The sequence below is a fragment of the Stegostoma tigrinum genome, chromosome 17, assembly GCF_030684315.1.
Source record: "Stegostoma tigrinum isolate sSteTig4 chromosome 17, sSteTig4.hap1, whole genome shotgun sequence".
NCBI classification, from domain to species: domain Eukaryota; kingdom Metazoa; phylum Chordata; class Chondrichthyes; order Orectolobiformes; family Stegostomatidae; genus Stegostoma; species Stegostoma tigrinum.
In genome coordinates this window covers 11374979-11391844 of record NC_081370.1, presented here as the reverse complement: position 1 = coordinate 11391844, position 16866 = coordinate 11374979, and the positions used below count along the sequence as shown (strand labels likewise).

Here is a 16866-nt window from a genome sequence, read left to right as displayed (position 1 = left end):
TGTATCTGAGCTGGTTCTGGTCCCCGTCTGTTTCTGATATGGTTCTTGTCCATGCCTGTCTCCAATCTGGTTCCAATCGGGGTCTATGTCCGAATGTTTTTCCCAGTCCTTCTCTATCTCTAATTCGGATCTGTGTTTCTGGTTTTGGTCCGGCTCCAGTCTGGGTCATGTGCTGAGTGCTGTGTCAGTGAGTGCGGACAGTGAGACGGAGTCAGAATCCGGCACTCATTCGCGGAGCAGAGACAGCGGGTCAGTCCGGGCGGTCCCGGGCTCTCTCACCGGGAACAGGAGCTCAGTCCGGGCAGTCCCGAGCTTTCTCACCGGGGATAGGGGCTCAGTCCGGGCGGTCCTGGGCTCTCTCACCGGGGACAGGGGCACAGCCGGGCCGGTCCCGGACTCGCTTTCTGGGGCAGGGCTCCCCTCCAGGGGATGGCACGGCGGCGCGGTGAGTCGAGCAGCCCGGGTACAGAGCGTAGCCTGGAGGCGAGCAGCCGGGAGATGAGTGAGCCGTGGAAAGGGGCTCTGGGCTGTGTGGGGGTGGCCCTGCTCTTTCTCATGACCATCGGGGTACTGTACTGGCAAGTGGCCGAACGGCCAGAGCCTGCCTGGCTGATGAAGGGCCAGCTCAGCGGGCTGCTGTGGCACAGCAAGAAGTCAGCGCTGGCCCTTCGCTCCGTGCTCGGGGAGCAGCCTTTCGCCCTTATCCAGCCCCGGCACCTGCCACTTTCCGGACACACGCTCCTTACCAACCATTGCTGGTTCAACCAGAGCCGCCTGTGCTCCAGCTGGGACGGCGTGAGTGAGCTGCAGATCCTGCTAGAACCCATCAACCAGAGCCTGGCCGAATGTTACCGAGTGGAATGGACCCCTAGACACTGCCAAGTGGCCCTCAAGGTAAATGCACTGCTCCCAGTCAAACTGAAACTTGTTTAGCAGTTCAGTGTGCTTTCTTACTGGGCTGTCATCGACAAAAAATATCAGGCACACAGTCCCACATGTTTAAATGGCAGGGACAATTCATTCCGTTGTACCATCAGGTAATACCCAGAGTTGTGTGTGCCACAAGGCTGAGAACTCAACTGTTCACACTTGATAGCAGTAGTATCGATGATCCTGACCCTGCGGTTGCCAGATCAACTTATTGTACAGAAATAAGTTGTAGCAAAGCTACAAAAGGATGTCAATAAGGTGATTAGGCAAAGATCTGGTAAACAGGGCATAATGTGGGGAAATGTGAAATTGTCCACTTTGACAGCGAGAATGAAAAATGTGCATGTTATCTAAATGGTGATTGCAGATGTATCTGATATGTAGGCATGGGGGTTTTGAGTGTTCTAGTGCATGAATCTTAAATTAAATCTAATAGAATGTTGTCATTTGTTGTGTGAGAAATTGAGTATAAAAGTAGGAAGGTTACGCTTCAGCCATCCAGGGTAATGGTAAGATTGCATCTGCAGCACTGTGACACTATTGGCCTCCTTACTTAAGAAAGGATGTAAATGCTTTGGAAGTTATTTGGAGAAGGTTTACCAAACAAATATCTGGAATGAAGAACTTGTCTTATGAGGAAGGGTTAGACAGGCTCAGTTTGTTCCACTGGAGTTTAGAAAGTAAAAGGAGACTTGATTGAACCTTCAGATCCTGATAAGTTTTGGCATCTTGTGGAGTGCCAATCAAGCAGTCTGCTTTGTCCTCAATGTCAAGCTTCTTGAAGTTGCACTAATCTAAGCAGATGGGGAGTATTCCATCACATTCCTGACTTGTGCTTTGTAGATGATGGTCAGGCTTTGAGGAGTCAGGAGGTGAGTTATTGACTGCAGTATTCCTAGCCTCTGATCTGCTATTGTAGCCATTGTATTTACATGGCAGGTCAAGTTCAGTTTCTTGTCAATGGTAACCCTGACATGTTACAAATAATCATACGACTCTACGATGTTGATGGTGAGGAATTCAGCATTTGTAAGTCACGTCTGTCATCTGCAAGGTGTTAGAAAGGATTCTGAGGGATAGGATTTATAACCATCTGGAAGAGCATGGCTTGATTAAATGCAGTCAACACGGTTTTGTGAGGGGCAGGTCATGCCTCACAAACCTTTATCGAGTTCTTTGAGGATGTGACTAGAAAAGTTGATGAGGGTCGAGCTGTGGATGCGGTGTATATGGACTTCAGCAAGGCATTTGGTAAGGTTCCCCATGGTAGGCTCATTCAGAAGGTCAGGAGGAATAGGATACAGGGGAACTTAGCTGTCTAGATACAGAATTGGCTGGCCACCAGAAGACAGCAAGTGGTAGTAGAAGGAAAATATTCTGCCTGGAAGTCAGTGGCGAGTGGTGTTCCACAGGGCTCTGTCCTTGGGCCTCTACTGTTTGTAATTTTTATTAATGACTTGGATGAGGGGATTGAAGGATGGGTCAGCAAGTTTGCAGATGACACGAAGGTTGGAGGTGTTGTTGACAGTATAGAGGGCTGTTGTAGGCTGCAGCGGGACATTGACAGGATGCAGAGATGGGCTGAGAGGTGGCAGATGGAGTTCAACCTGGATAAATGTGAGGTGATGCATTTTGGAAGGTTGAATTTGAAAGCTGAGTACAGGATTAAGGATGGGATTCTTGGCAGTGTGGAGGAACAGAGGGATCTTGGTGTGCAGATACATAGATCCCTTAAAATGGCCACCCAAGTGGACAGTGTTGTTAAGAAAGCATATGGTGTCTTGGCTTTCATTGACAGGGGGATTGAGTTTAAGAGTCGTGAGATCTTGTTGCAGCTCTATAAAACTTTGGTTAGTCCGCACTTGGAATACTGCGTCCAGTTCTGGTTGCCCTATTACAGGAAAGATGTGGATGCTTTGGAGAGGGTTCAGAGGAGGTTTACCAGGATGCTGCCTGGACTGGAGGGCTTATCTTACGAAGAGAGGTTGACTGAGCTCGGACTCTTTTCATTGGAGAAAAGGAGGAGGAGAGGGAACCTCATTGAGGTATACAAGATAATGAGAGGCATAGATAGAGTTGATAGCCAGAGACTATTTCCCAGGGCAGAAATGGCTAACACGAGGGGTCATAGTTTTAAGCTGGTTGGAGGAAAGTATAGAGGGGATGTCAGAGGCAGGTTCTTTACACAGAGAGTTGTGAGAGCATGGAATGCGTTGCCAGCAGCAGTTGTGGAAACAAGGTCATTGGGGACATTTAAGAGACTGCTGGACATGCATATGGTCACAGAAATTTGAGGGTGCATACATGAGGATCAATGTTCGGCACAACATCGTGGGCTGAAGGGCCTGTTCTGTGCTGTACTGTTCTATGTTCTATGTTCTATGTTCTTTCACTGAATGTCCAGAGACAATAGTTGGGATTATCTCTTATTGGAGATGGCCATCATCTGGCATTTGTGTGCCTGGATATTGTCTACGTCTTGCTGCTTATGGAACCAAAAGAACTGCGGATGCTGTAAATCAGGAACAAAAACAAAGTTGCTGGAAAAGCTCAGCAGGTCTGGCATCGTCTGTGAAAGAGAAAACAGAGTTAACATTTCAGGTCTGGTGACCCTTCCTTAGAACTGTGTGTGGCTGGGAAAACGTCAGTTTATATGCAAAAAATAGGGAGGTGGGTGGAGTTGGGAGTATGCGATAGAATAGAGCCCAAAGAGAGAGAAAGACAGTTGGACAGGCAAAGGAGTTGCTAACGATCAAGCTGGGAGGGTGAGTAGTTGTTAATGGGTAGCTATCATTGTCAATCTGTAAACTGCTTGTAACCCTTTCACAACTTGCCTTTCTACCTATTTTTGTATCGCCTGAAAATATGGCTACAGTATGTTTACGTCCTTCCTCTAAGTCATTAATATATATTGTAAACAGTTGCAGTCCTAGCACTGATCCCTGTGGAACCCTACTGGTCACAGGTCATCAAATTAAGAAAGAAACAACACCTGCTGTTCTCTGATAATAAAATGTGAGGCTGGATGAACACAGCAGGCCAAGCAGCATCTCAGGAGCACAAAAGCTGACGTTTCGGGCCTAGACCCTTCATCAGAGAGGGGGATGGGGAGAGGGAACTGGAAAAATAGGGAGAGAGGGAGAGGCGGACCGAAGATGGAGAGTAAAGAAGATAGGTGGAGAGAGTGTAGGTGGGGAGGTAGGGAGGGGATAGGTCAGTCCAGGGAAGACGGACAGGTCAAGGAGGTGGGATGAGGTTAGTAGGTAGCTGGGGGTGCGGCTTGGGGTGGGAGGAAGGAATGGGTGAGAGGAAGAACCGGTTAGGGAGGCAGAGACAGGTTGGACTGGTTTTGGGATGCAGTGGGTGGGGGGGAAGAGCTGGGCTGGTTGTGTGGTGCAGTGGGGGGAGGGGACGAACTGGGCTGGTTTAGGGATGCGGTGGGGGAAGGGGAGATTTTGAAGCTGGTGAAGTCCACATTGATACCATTGGGCTGCAGGGTTCCCAAGCGGAATATGAGTTGCTGTTCCTGCACCCTTCGGGTGGCATCGTTGTGGCACTGCAGGAGGCCCATGATGGACATGTCACCTAAAGAATGGGAGGGGGAGTGGAAATGGTTTGCGACTGGGAGGTGCAGTTGTTTATTGCGAACTGAGCGGAGGTGTTCTGCAAAGCGGTCCCCAAGCCTCCGCTTGGTTTCCCCAATGTAGAGGAAGCCGCACCGGGTACAGTGGATGCAGTATACCACTGTGGTATACTGCATCCACTGTACCCGGTGCGGCTTCCTCTACATTGGGGAAACCAAGCGGAGGCTTGGGGACCGCTTTGCAGAACACCTCCGCTCAGTTCGCAACAAACAACTGCACCTCCCAGTCGCAAACCATTTCCACTCCCCCTCCCATTCTCTAGATGACATGTCCGTCATGGGCCTCCTGCACTGCCACAATGATGCCACCCGAAGGTTGCAGGAACAGCAACTCATATTCCGCCTGGGAACCCTGCAGCCCAATGGTATCAATGTGGACTTCACCAGTTTCAAAATCTCCCCTTCCCCTACTGCATCCCTAAACCAGCCCAGTTCGTCCCCTCCCCCCACTGCACCACACAACCAGCCCAGCTCTTCCCCCCCACCCACTGCATCCCAAAACCAGTCCAACCTGTCTCTGCCTCCCTAACCGGTTCTTCCTCTCACCCATCCCTTCCTCCCACCCCAAGCCGCACTCCCAGCTACCTACTAACCTCATCCCACCTCCTTGACCTGTCCGTCTTCCCTGGACTGACCTATCCCCTCCCTACCTCCCCACCTACACTCTCTCCACCTATCTTCTTTACTCTCCATCTTCGGTCCGCCTCCCCCTCTCTCCCTATTTATTCCAGTTCCCTCTCCCCATCCCCCTCTCTGATGAAGGGTCTAGGCCCGAAACGTCAGCTTTTGTGCTCCTGAGATGCTGCTTGGCCTGCTGTGTTCATCCAGCCTCACATTTTATTATCTTGGAATTCTCCAGCATCTGCAGTTCCCATTATCTCTGATACTATTTTAACCTGCTGTTCTCTGCCCATTAGCCAATTCTCTATTCATCCCAACATGCTACTGGCTCTTATGACTTAACCCTTTGTGAGGTACTTTGCTAAACATTGCCTGTAAGTCCAAATACAACTCATCTAGTGTTCCTCTCTATCACTCTGGTTGAGGTTTCCTCAAAAAATCTTGAATAAATCAATAAGACATGATTTCCCTTTCATGACGCCATGCTAACTCTGCTTGACTAGATGCTTCATAGCCATCTGTAAACTCTGAATTTCAAATTTTTTTTGTTGAATTCAAATTCCCCTATCTGCTGTGGAGGGATTTGAACACCAGTGCATAAAACATAACCTGGGTCTCTAGATTATTCATCTACCTATAATATCACTAGGCTGTTAGCTTTCCCAGTAAAGGCTATACGTACATGTATATTGTTTGCAGTATCCAATTGGTAGGATTGGCAGGGGAGGATGAAGTTATTTAAATAAAAAAAATAGGGATTAAGCAGTAGTTGATATCAGCAAGAATACTGTCTATAACTGGGTGGGACCCAGGAAGGGATAAGATGAATATAACAGAGTTATAATTTAGTTGGAGCTCAGTAGAACAGGAAGGCGAGCATTGTGGCAATTGAGCCTGGAAGAAACTTAGAAAGTTAGATGTGTCCTTTTATCGGTGTTGAATGAATCACTGGATAGTGCAGAGCCAACACGTAAAACAATTTCTTCAAAATTTTGAACAATGACTATTCATCAGGAATGATCAACTAGGATTGTTTGTTCCTGAGAATTTTTTTATTGTAACTTAGAGAAACAGTATCAAAACAGTGAACATAAGCAGGTCTTGGTTTGTGGATTCCCAACTATCAAAATGTCAATGAGATTCTCAGCACAGAAAAGGACGCATCATATCCATGCTGGTCAAAATCAACTACCTAACTGTTTTAACCCTGTTGTCCAGCACACTACCCATTTCTTTGCATGCCTTGGCACTGCAAATGCACATCTAAATACTTAGAGTCATAGAGATGTGCACATGGAAACAGATTTCTCCATTATCTATCCCATTTTCCCATGTTTGCCCTATATCCTTCTAAAACCTTTCTCTTCATAATCCCAGGCAGATACCTTTTAAATATTGGAATTGTACCAGCCTCCACTATGTCATGTGACAACTCATTTCGTACACACACCCTCTGCGTGAAAAGTGCCCCTTAGGTCCTTTTTAAACCTTTCCCTTATAACAGGGAGGAGGCAATTCTGGATCTGGTGTTGTGCAATGAACCGGATTTGATCCGGGACCTCAAAGTAAAGGAGCCGTTGGAAGGTAGTGACCATAATATGATAAGTTTTAATCTGCAGTTTGAGAGGGGGAAGGGAGAATTGGAAGTGTCAGTATTGCAGTTGAATAAAGGGAACTATGGAGCTATGAGGGAGGAGCTGGCCAAAGTTCAATGGTACACTACCCTAGCAGGGATGGCATTGGTAGGTATTTCTGGATATAATGCAGAAGGTGCAGGATCAGTTCATTCCAAAGAGGAAGAAAGATCCTAAGGGGAGGCAGGGGTGGCCGTGGTTGACGAGGGAAGTTAAGGACTGTATAAAGATAAAAGAGAAGTATAACATAGCAAAGATGACTGGGAAGCTTTTAAAGAGCAACGGCGGATAACTAAAAAGGCAATACACAGAAAAAAAATGAGCTATGAAGGAAAACTGGCCAAAAATATAAAGGAGGATAGTAAAAGTTTTTTTTGGTATGTGAAAAGAAAAAAAATGGTTAAGACTAAAATTGGGCCCTTGAAGTCAGAAGTGGGTGAATTTATTATGGGGAACAAGGAAATGCCAGAAGAGTTGAATAGGTACTTTGGATCTGTCTTCATTAGGGAAGACACAAGCAATCTCCCAGATGCAATAGTGGCTGAAGGACCTAGGGTAATGGACAAACTGAAGGGTATTTATATTAGGCAGGAAATGGTGTTGGATAGACTGTTAGGTCTGAAAGCCGATAAGTCCCCGGGACCTGATGGTCTGCGTATGGGTACTTAAGGAGGTGGCTGTAGAAATTGTGGACGCATTGGTAATTATTTTCCAAGGTTCTATAGATTCAAGATCAGTTCCTGCAGATTGGAGGGTGGCAAATGTCCCACTTTTCAAGAAAGGAGGGAGAGAGAAAACAGGAAATTATAGACCGGTTAGCCTGACGTTAGTGGTGGGAAAGATGCTGGAGTCAATTATAAAAGATGAAATTGCGACTCATTTGGATAGGAGTAACAGAATAGGTCAGAGTCAGCATGGATTTACGAAGGGGAAATTGTGCTTGACTAATCTTCTGGAATTTTTTGAGGATGTATCTATGAAGATGGATAAGGGAGAACCAGTGGATGTAGTGTACCTGGACTTTCAGAAAGCCTTTGATATAGTCCCGCATAGGAGATTGGTGAACAAAATTAGGGCACATGGTATTGGGGGAAAATTACTGAGTTGGATTTAAAATTGGCTGGCTGACAGGAAGCAAAAGTAGCGATAAATGGGTCCCTTTCGGAATGGCAGGCAGTGACCAGTGGGTTACCACAAGGTTCGGTGCTGGGACCTCAGCTGTTTACGACATATATTAATGATATAGACGAAGGCATTAAAAGAAATATTAGCAAATTTGCTGATGACACAAAGTTGGGTGGCAGTGTGAAAGGTGAGGAGGATGTTACGAGAATACAGGGTGACTTGGACAGGCTAGGCGAGTGGACAGATGCATGGCAGATGCAGTTTAGTGTGGATAAATGTGCCGTTATACACTTTGGTTGCAAGAACAGGAAGGCAGATTACTATTTCAATGGAGTCAAGTTAGGTAAAGGGGAAGTACAAGGAGATCTAGGTGTTCTTGTACATCAGTCAATGAAAGCAAGCATGCAGGTACAGCAGGCAGTGAAGAAAGCTTATAGCGTGCTGGCCTTCATAACAAGAGGAATTGAGTATAGGAGCAAAGAGGTCCTTCTGCAGCGATACAGAGCCCTGGTGAGACCGCACCTGGAGTAATGTGTGCAGTTTTGGTCTCCAAATTTGAGGAAAGACATGCTTGCTACTGAGAAAGTGCAGCATAGGTTCACGAGGTCAATTCCCAGAATGGTGGGACTATCATATGTTGAAAGATTGGAGCGACTGGGCTTGTATACACTTAAGTTTAGAAGGATGAGAGGGGATCTGATTGAGGCGTATAAGATTATTAAGGGATTTGACACTCTGGAGGCAGGAAGCATGTTTCCGCTGATGGGTGAGTCCAGAACCAGAGGACACAGTTTAAAAATAAGGGGTAGGCCATTTAGAACAGAGTGGAGGAAAATCATCTTCACCCAGAGAGTGGTGGATATATGGAATGCTCTGCCCCAGAAGGCAGTGGAGGCCAACTCTCTGGATACTTTCAAGAAAGAGATAGATAGAGCTCTTAAAGATAGTGGCATCAAGGGTTATCGGGATAAGGCAGGAAAAGGATACTGATTGTGGATGATCAGCCATGATGATAATGAATGGTGGTGCTGGCTCAAAGGGCCAAATGGCCTACTCCAGCACCTATTGTCTATTGTCTATAAACCTATGCCCTCTAGTTTGGGACTCCCCAACCCTTTTGAAAAGACCTTGACTATTCACCCATTCCATGTCTCTTGTGACTTTTATAAACTTCTATGAGGTCACCTTTCAGCCTCTAACACTCCAGGAAAGATAGTCCCAGCCTATTCAACCTCTCTGTACAGCTCAAATCCTCCAACTCTGGCAACATCCTTGTATATTCTTTATGAAGAAAGATTGAGCAGTTTGGACTCTCTGGAGTTCAGGAGAACGAGGGAAGCTCTAACTGAAGCGTATAAGATGCTAAAGAAGATTGATAAAGTGAACACAGAGCAGTTGTTTCCTCGTGGGGCAATCCTAGAATGAGGAGTCTAGTTTTAAGCTGAGGAGTTACAGATTTTAAATAGAGATGAGGAGAAAGAGCATCTCTTAAAGGTTATAAAATGTGAGGCTGGATGAACACAGCAGGCCAAGCAGCATCTCAGGAGCACAAAAGCTGACGTTTCGGGCCTAGACCCTTCATCAGAGAGGGGGATGGGGAGAGGGAACTGGAATAAATAGGGAGAGAGGGGGAGGCGGACCGAGGATGGAGAGTAAAGAAGATAGGTGGAGAGAGTGTAGGTGGGGAGGTAGGGAGGGGATAGGTCAGTCCAGGGAAGACGGACAGGTCAAGGAGGGATGAGGTTAGTAGGTAGCTGGGGGTGCGGCTTGGGGTGGGAGGAAGGGATGGGTGAGAGGAAGAACCGGTTAGGGAGGCAGAGACAGGTTGGACTGGTTTTGGGATGCAGTGGGTGGGGGGGAAGAGCTGGGCTGGTTGTGTGGTGCAGTGGGGGGAGGGGACGAACTGGGCTGGTTTAGGGATGCAGTAGGGGAAGGGGAGATTTTGAAACTGGTGAAGTCCACATTGATACCATATGGCTGCAGGGTTCCCAGGCGGAATATGAGTTGCTGTTCCTGCAACCTTCGGGTGGCATCATTGTGGCAGTGCAGGAGGCCCATGATGGACATGTCATCTAGAGAATGGGAGGGGGAGTGGAAATGGTTTGCGACTGGGAGGTGCAAACTGCAGTTCATCATGGGCCTCCTGCACTGCCACAATGATGCCACCCGAAGGTTGCAGGAACAGCAACTCATATTCCGCCTGGGAACCCTGCAGCCATATGGTATCAATGTGGACTTCACCAGTTTCAAAATCTCCCCTTCCCCTACTGCATCCCTAAACCAGCCCAGTTCGTCCCCTCCCCCCACTGCACCACACAACCAGCCCAGCTCTTCCCCCCCACCCACTGCATCCCAAAACCAGTCCAACCTGTCTCTGCCTCCCTAACCGGTTCTTCCTCTCACCCATCCCTTCCTCCCACCCCAAGCCGCACCCCCAGCTACCTACTAACCTCATCCCACCTCCTTGACCTGTCCGTCTTCCTTGGACTGACCTATCCCCTCCCTACCTCCCCACCTATACTCTCTCCACCTATCTTCTTTACTCTCCATCTTCGGTCCGCCTCCCCCTCTCTCCCTATTTATTCCAGTTCCCTCTCCCCATCCCCCTCTCTGATGAAGGGTCTAGGCCCAAAACGTCAGCTTTTGTGCTCCTGAGATGCTGCTTGGCCTGCTGTGTTCATCCAGCCTCACATTTTATTATCTTGGAATTCTCCAGCATCTGCAGTTCCCATTATCTCTTAAAGGTTCATGTATTTATGTAATTCGTCACTGTACAGTGTGGTGGATGCTGGGACACTAAATAACTTTGACAGATATTTAATTTGTAATAGATTGAAGGTTTGGATAGCAGGCAGGAAAGTGAAATTAAGGCTAAAGTGTGACCAGCCATGATAATATTAAATAGCTTAGTAGCCTCAAGGAGCTGAATTGCATACTTCCTTTCCTGGTTCTTGTTTTTCTTACCTGAACTAGCCCACATGTGGTGTGACAGACTCTTAACTGTCATGATAGATCCAAGTCATTAAATTCCTATGTTGATTATTAATGAATGAAATGGCATTTTGGAGGGAAAACTGGGTGAAAATGGGCTTAAGAGGTGGAATGGCATACATCAGTTCTTACCTACTGCACAATGTCAGGTCTGAGGTGACTTGAAAATTACATTCAACAGAAAAGTTTGAAATCTGTTGGATCCTTAGCACGTTCACTCATATGACAACTGAATCATGCAGGCCCATTTATCTCCAACGCACTGCTGAGTAACTCTGTAATGGATTTAGCAGATCAGTGCCATGAACTTAAAAATCTTCCCACTCACTCTAAATAATCTTGCAAACCAAATACAAACACTTTGCAGTGCCCTGAATTGTTAAGTCTACCAACTTACCACACTTCAGCTAAATGCAAGACAGTGCATTCCATATTGGAGGAGCAGAGACACCATTTATTTCTCAGTATGAGGATCTGGAAATTCAATACGTTGATGGAATTCTGCAGATGCCAGATGCCAGGGGCAGCACGGTGGCTCAGTGGTTAGCACTGCAGCCTCACAGCGCCAGGGACCCAGATTCGATTCCGCCTCGGGTGACTGTCTGTGTGGAGTTTGCACATTCTCCACGTGTCTGCGTGGGTTTCCTCCGGGTGCTCCGGTTTCCTCCCACAGTCCAAAGATGTGCAGGCTAGGTGGATTGGCCGTGCTAAATTGCCCATAGTGTTCAGGGGTGTGTGGGTTATAGGGGGATGGGTCTGGGTGGGATGCTTCAAGTGGCAGTGTGGACTTGTTGGGCCGAAGGGCCTGTTTCCACACTGTAAGTAATCTAATCTCAGTAACCTATATATGGCTACTAGCTTACATTTTGTAGATTAAGGAAAGTATCATCACTTTCATGTTTTATCTTAGCAAAAGATATTAATAAGAGAATATCAAGCTAGAGTTCCTATGGAATACCTCAATGCAGTAAGAAATTAACATATTCAACAAGTCCAAAAGAGCATATCTAAAGTTTTAAAATTGTAGACATCACTTATAATGGAATGTTTCTTCTGCAGTCACATGTTGCAGTTCTATTATTCAATGGCCACATCCAAATAATGCATTCAATGTGCTATGTTAAGTATCAAATTAAGAGGTCTGGGGAAATGTTTTGTTCATCAAAACAATTCTGATTATCTACAATGTTCAATGAGTTATTGAACATTATGAGGGTTTCCATCACACTTACAGGCAGTGACTTACACATTCCTGTCACCCTCTGGGTGAAAACTTCCTTCCTCACATTTCTTATGTTTCAGGCATTGACTGTTTAGCGTACCTGCCGTGTCATGTCCATGGACTGTCTACTGTATGCGTTGCATCATCTGTTTGGGATGTCTCGTGTATCTACAGTGTCATATGTGCACAATGAATGCTAAGTGTGTTAAATGCACCAGTTCTGTTGTGTCTGACAGCTGTTATTCATGCTGGCCCACATTCTCACTCTCAAGGCCGTAATCCAAAAGTGGGAGATTTCCTGGCTTGTTGCACCTACTCTGGAAAAAGTGTAGCAAATAAGATGAACTTTGTTTCTGGTGGGGGGTGTAGAATGGAGTTGGAGCCAAGTGGGCTGGCTACAAGGCCAGACCCAGTTCTTTGAGAATTGATTCCAGTTGGTGAATATTAGGTCCTCCAGCTCTCACCTTCCCATTGCTTCATCCTCCGCAAGTCTCATCCATGTCAGCACATGCCATCCATATACCTCAAATGGCCCCTCATTCACTGCAGGGCAACCCATGCGTATCCACTTATCGCTAAGGCTTCTTATAGCCCACACACTTCCCGTATTTTTCATTCACAACATTAGTGTTTGCAATTCTAGGCTCCTGAGTAATCACACTGGATCATGTACAGAGCTGGAACAATGTAGTTCTGAGAATAGATTGGCAAATCTGAGGTGGTTATCCTTTGAACAGATGAGGCTAAGGAATTTTAATTGAGGTGTACGAAACAGTGAGAGTCTTGGATGGGAAGCACATGGGTCAGTGACTTGGGGTAGGTGGGCATTCTTTACTCATTCATGGGATGAGACCGTCGCTGACCAGGCAGCATTTATTGCCCATCCCTGATTGCCCAGAGGCCAGTTAAGAGTCAACCACATTGCTGTGGGTTCTGGAGTCACATGCAGGCCAGACCAGGCAAAGATGGCAATTTCCTTCCCTGAAGGACATTAGTGAATGAGATTGGTTTTTCCAACAATCAGCAATGGATTCATGATCATCATTAGATTTTTAATTCCAGATATTTTTAAATTGAATTCAAACTCCATAATCTACCCTTGTGGGATTCAAACCTGGGTCCCCAGAACATTATTTGGGTCTCTGGAATAACAGTCCCGCAGTAATACCATTAGGCCATCGCCTCCCCATGATTTTAGAGTGATTACTAGAAGAACTAGAGTGAAGTAAAAGAAATATGATTTCTGTCAAAGAGTGGTCAGCATCTGAAACTGACTGTCTGAGAGGGTAGTCGAGGCAGAAACCCTCAGCTCAATTAAACAATGTCTGGACATGCACCTGAAGTCCCATATCATCCGATGATAAGGTACCAGGTGCTGGTATACGGGATTAAGCTGGGTAGTTTGTTTCTCAAGATAATGGGAACTGCAGATGCTAGAGATGCAGACTCACTGGGCAGAGTTGCCACCTTCTGTGCTGTAAATGTTTGTGTTTTCAAAATAGCTGAAGAGAAGGAAGATATGGGATATCGGGAGAGGGTTGGGCAGTGGCAGTGTATGAATTATTCCTCGGGTGTGTCAGTCCAGTGGTCGATTGGATCTCCTTTTGTGCTGTACTGATTTAGGATGATACAACAGCAGTTAAGTATTAATGTTTTCCTGATACCCTTGAGGATTAGGTCCACAGCTTTTGAACTTAATATTACTGATTATTTTTCAACTGAATGATATGGGCTTCTATTGTAAATTAAAGGGACAATGATTTAAATACCACTGCAGTGGTATTTAAATACCTCGACCATCGTTACTGAACATTTAATGTCGGCTGTAGGAAAAAAAAAGTCATGAGTTGCAGACTGCATGATAAGGTGAGAATGAGGCCTGAATGATTTTGTGATCTATAATGTCAATGAATTATCTGCACTGTGTTGTGGAATTGCCTGACTAGTCTTCTTGCCTCCAACAATTGTCATCCTTGGTCATGTATTTTCTTGCTGTTCAGATCTTAGTGTGTAAATCAGCTGCCCTGTTGCTCAAATAGCATAAGTGGCAGTGTTGATTTGTTCTGGGCTATTTCAGACGTTATAACTTATAAAACTGAATTTTAAAATTACATCTTTGAATGTTTAAATCACCTGTTATGTATCCGATAATTACTTTGTAAATCTGAAATGCCCTGTCTACATCTGTGTAAGTATTCATAGGCTAGATCTGGCACCTAATGTGAGTTAACCAGCAGTAGAATTAGATTAATGAGCCATTCAAAGACCAAATGTAATCCCTATAAAAGATTAGCAGATTTTATCTGGCTTTGAGTGTTCTAGCAAGCAGAGAGAATATTGGTATGAGTCTCAGACAGAAAAGATCAGGGCTCAGTGACTGAGCTTTACACTATGTATAATTCATCAACCCCACCTCCAGTTTGATGATAACCGCCATCACCATCAGGCAAGTCAGGAGTGCGGGGAAAAGATATTACGGCCATCACTCACTGAACCGTGTGAGTGCGTACCAAGGATCATCTCCCTGGTGACTAATACCTTCTGAGTATATCTAACAGGAAAACTAAGTGAGTAGTCAGTGAATCAGATTCTTTAGTACTGGTGTGTACAAGCTTTCTTTGGCTTGCCCTGTAATGGAGTATGATTATGTGAAGGGATGTTATTGTAGGGAAGGTCAGGAAAGCTGAGCAGCAGGAAGTCATGAGGAATGTTTTTGATCTGGCTAATCCACAGGCCGGGAATCCGCGAAACTGAGGTGGTAATTGTCGGTAAAAAAATTTATTCAATGCCTTACATAACGTGGCATAGCATAAAGTGTTTTGTTGGCAATAAAGTACTTTCAAAGTTTAGTCACTGTTGTAATATAAGAAGCTATAGGGGGAGGCAATGGCCAAGTGGTATTATCGCTAAACTGTTAAGCCAGAGACCCAGATAATGTTCTGACAACCCAGGTTTGAAACCTACCACAGCAGATGGCGGAATTTGAATTCAATAAGTATCTGGAATTAAGAGTCTAATAATGACTGTGAATCCATTTTCAATTTTTGGAACAACCCAGCTGGTTCATTTATGTCCTCTAGGGAAGGAAAGTGCCATCCCTACCTGGTCTGGCCTACTTGTGACTCCAGGCCCTCAGCAAAGAGTGGTTGACTTTTAACTGCCCCCTGGGCAACTAGGGATGGGTAATGAATGCTGTCTGGTCAGAGACTCCCTCATTTTGTGAATGAATTAAAAAAACAGCTAGACAGACAGTCGAGCTCCCATGAACACTATGATCATTGTTTTTTGTGTCATTCATGAACAGATAAATTCCATGTTTTTTTTTCAAAATAATGGCATGGAATCATTTGCATTCACCTGAGAGGGCAAAAGCCTTTCTGTAACATTCAATGTAGCACTGGACTGGCAACCAGGATTATTGTGCTCAGGAGTCTAACTCAGGGATTGGCCCATCAGACTTGTAACTCAGAGGCTAGAGAGCTCCCGGTGGTTTGTAACAAGGTGGGACTTTTGCGTGATTGTTTGACCTCCACAATGACAGCATGGAGTTTGATAGGATATGGAACAAATCCAGGTGCTTCAACGACACAAGCCTACCCCCGACTATCTGTCTCTCACCTTGGATAGCAGACATTTACAAGAAGAGGTGGCACGTGGATTTATTTTTCTTTTCTCATTCATACAAGAACACGGGAATTCAAAGCAGTATTAAGCTAATTCACCCCTTGAACCTGCTGCACTTTCAACAACATCAGCCTGCTCTGGATGTGTCTTAACTGTACCTTTCTGTCAACTCCCCCAAAATAATCCTCGAATCCCTTGTCAATTAAAGACTATTTAACTTTATCCAGAATTCAATGATCCAGCCTCCTCTATGGGGAAGAGAATTTCCCAGTCTAGCAGCTTTTGACATAAAAATAATTCCCACCTCATTCGTAAATGGGTGAACCTCTTATTTTTAATATGTTCTCGGTTTCCCCAGAGAGGTAACATCCTCTCAAAATCCATCCTGTCAAGTTCCTTGTTTCAAAAGATCACCTTGCATTCTTCTAAACACCAGTGGATTCAGGCCCAACATGTCCACCTTTCCTCATAAGGTAACCCTGTTCACCCCAGGTAGAGGTTGAATCACTTCTTCTCTGAGTTGCAATTACATCCTTTTTTAAGTAAGGATACCAAAACGTGACAATGTATTTCAGATGTGGTCTGACCAAGCTCTGTGCAGCTACTGCAATACTTCCAGACGTTTATACTTGGCCTCTTTTTCATTAAAGTCCAACATTCCTTTTGCCTTCCTAATCACTTGCTGTATCTGCAATCTATTTTCTTGTGTTTCATGTACCACGGCACCCAGATCCTTCTGTAATGTAGAGTTTGATAGTAACACTCCATTCAGATAGTGTGCAACTTGAAGATTTTTCCTGCCATCATGGACGAGTTCAGTTGGTCAGAGAAAAAAATACTGCAGATGCTGGAATCCAAGGTAGACAACAGGAGGCTGGAAGAACACAGCAGGCCAGGCAACATCTGGAGGAAAGGAGCAGTCAACATTTCGGGTATTACCCTTCTTTAGGACAGGAGGTGGGGATAGGTGGAGCTGCAGATAAAGAGGTTGGAGAGGTGGAGTCAGAATGTGGTAATAGGTGGATACTGGTGGTAGCAACAATCTCGTTGATCAATGGAGGGATGAATCCAGTTGC

General features: G+C 45.5%; 1 protein-coding gene across 2 annotated transcripts in view; it reads left to right on the top strand.

Moving 5' to 3' along the window:
• The first annotated feature begins 212 nt into the window (after window positions 1-212).
• Window positions 213-16866, top strand: part of si:ch211-236l14.4 (SITS-binding protein) — a 74557-nt gene continuing 57903 nt past the window's right edge. For both annotated transcript variants that reach the window (XM_048545788.2, XM_048545787.2), the window contains exon 1: window positions 213-894. In XM_048545788.2, coding sequence (XP_048401745.1) covers window positions 430-894 — 465 coding nt within the window. In that variant the 5' untranslated portion in view covers window positions 213-429. The remainder of the gene's footprint in view (window positions 895-16866) is intronic.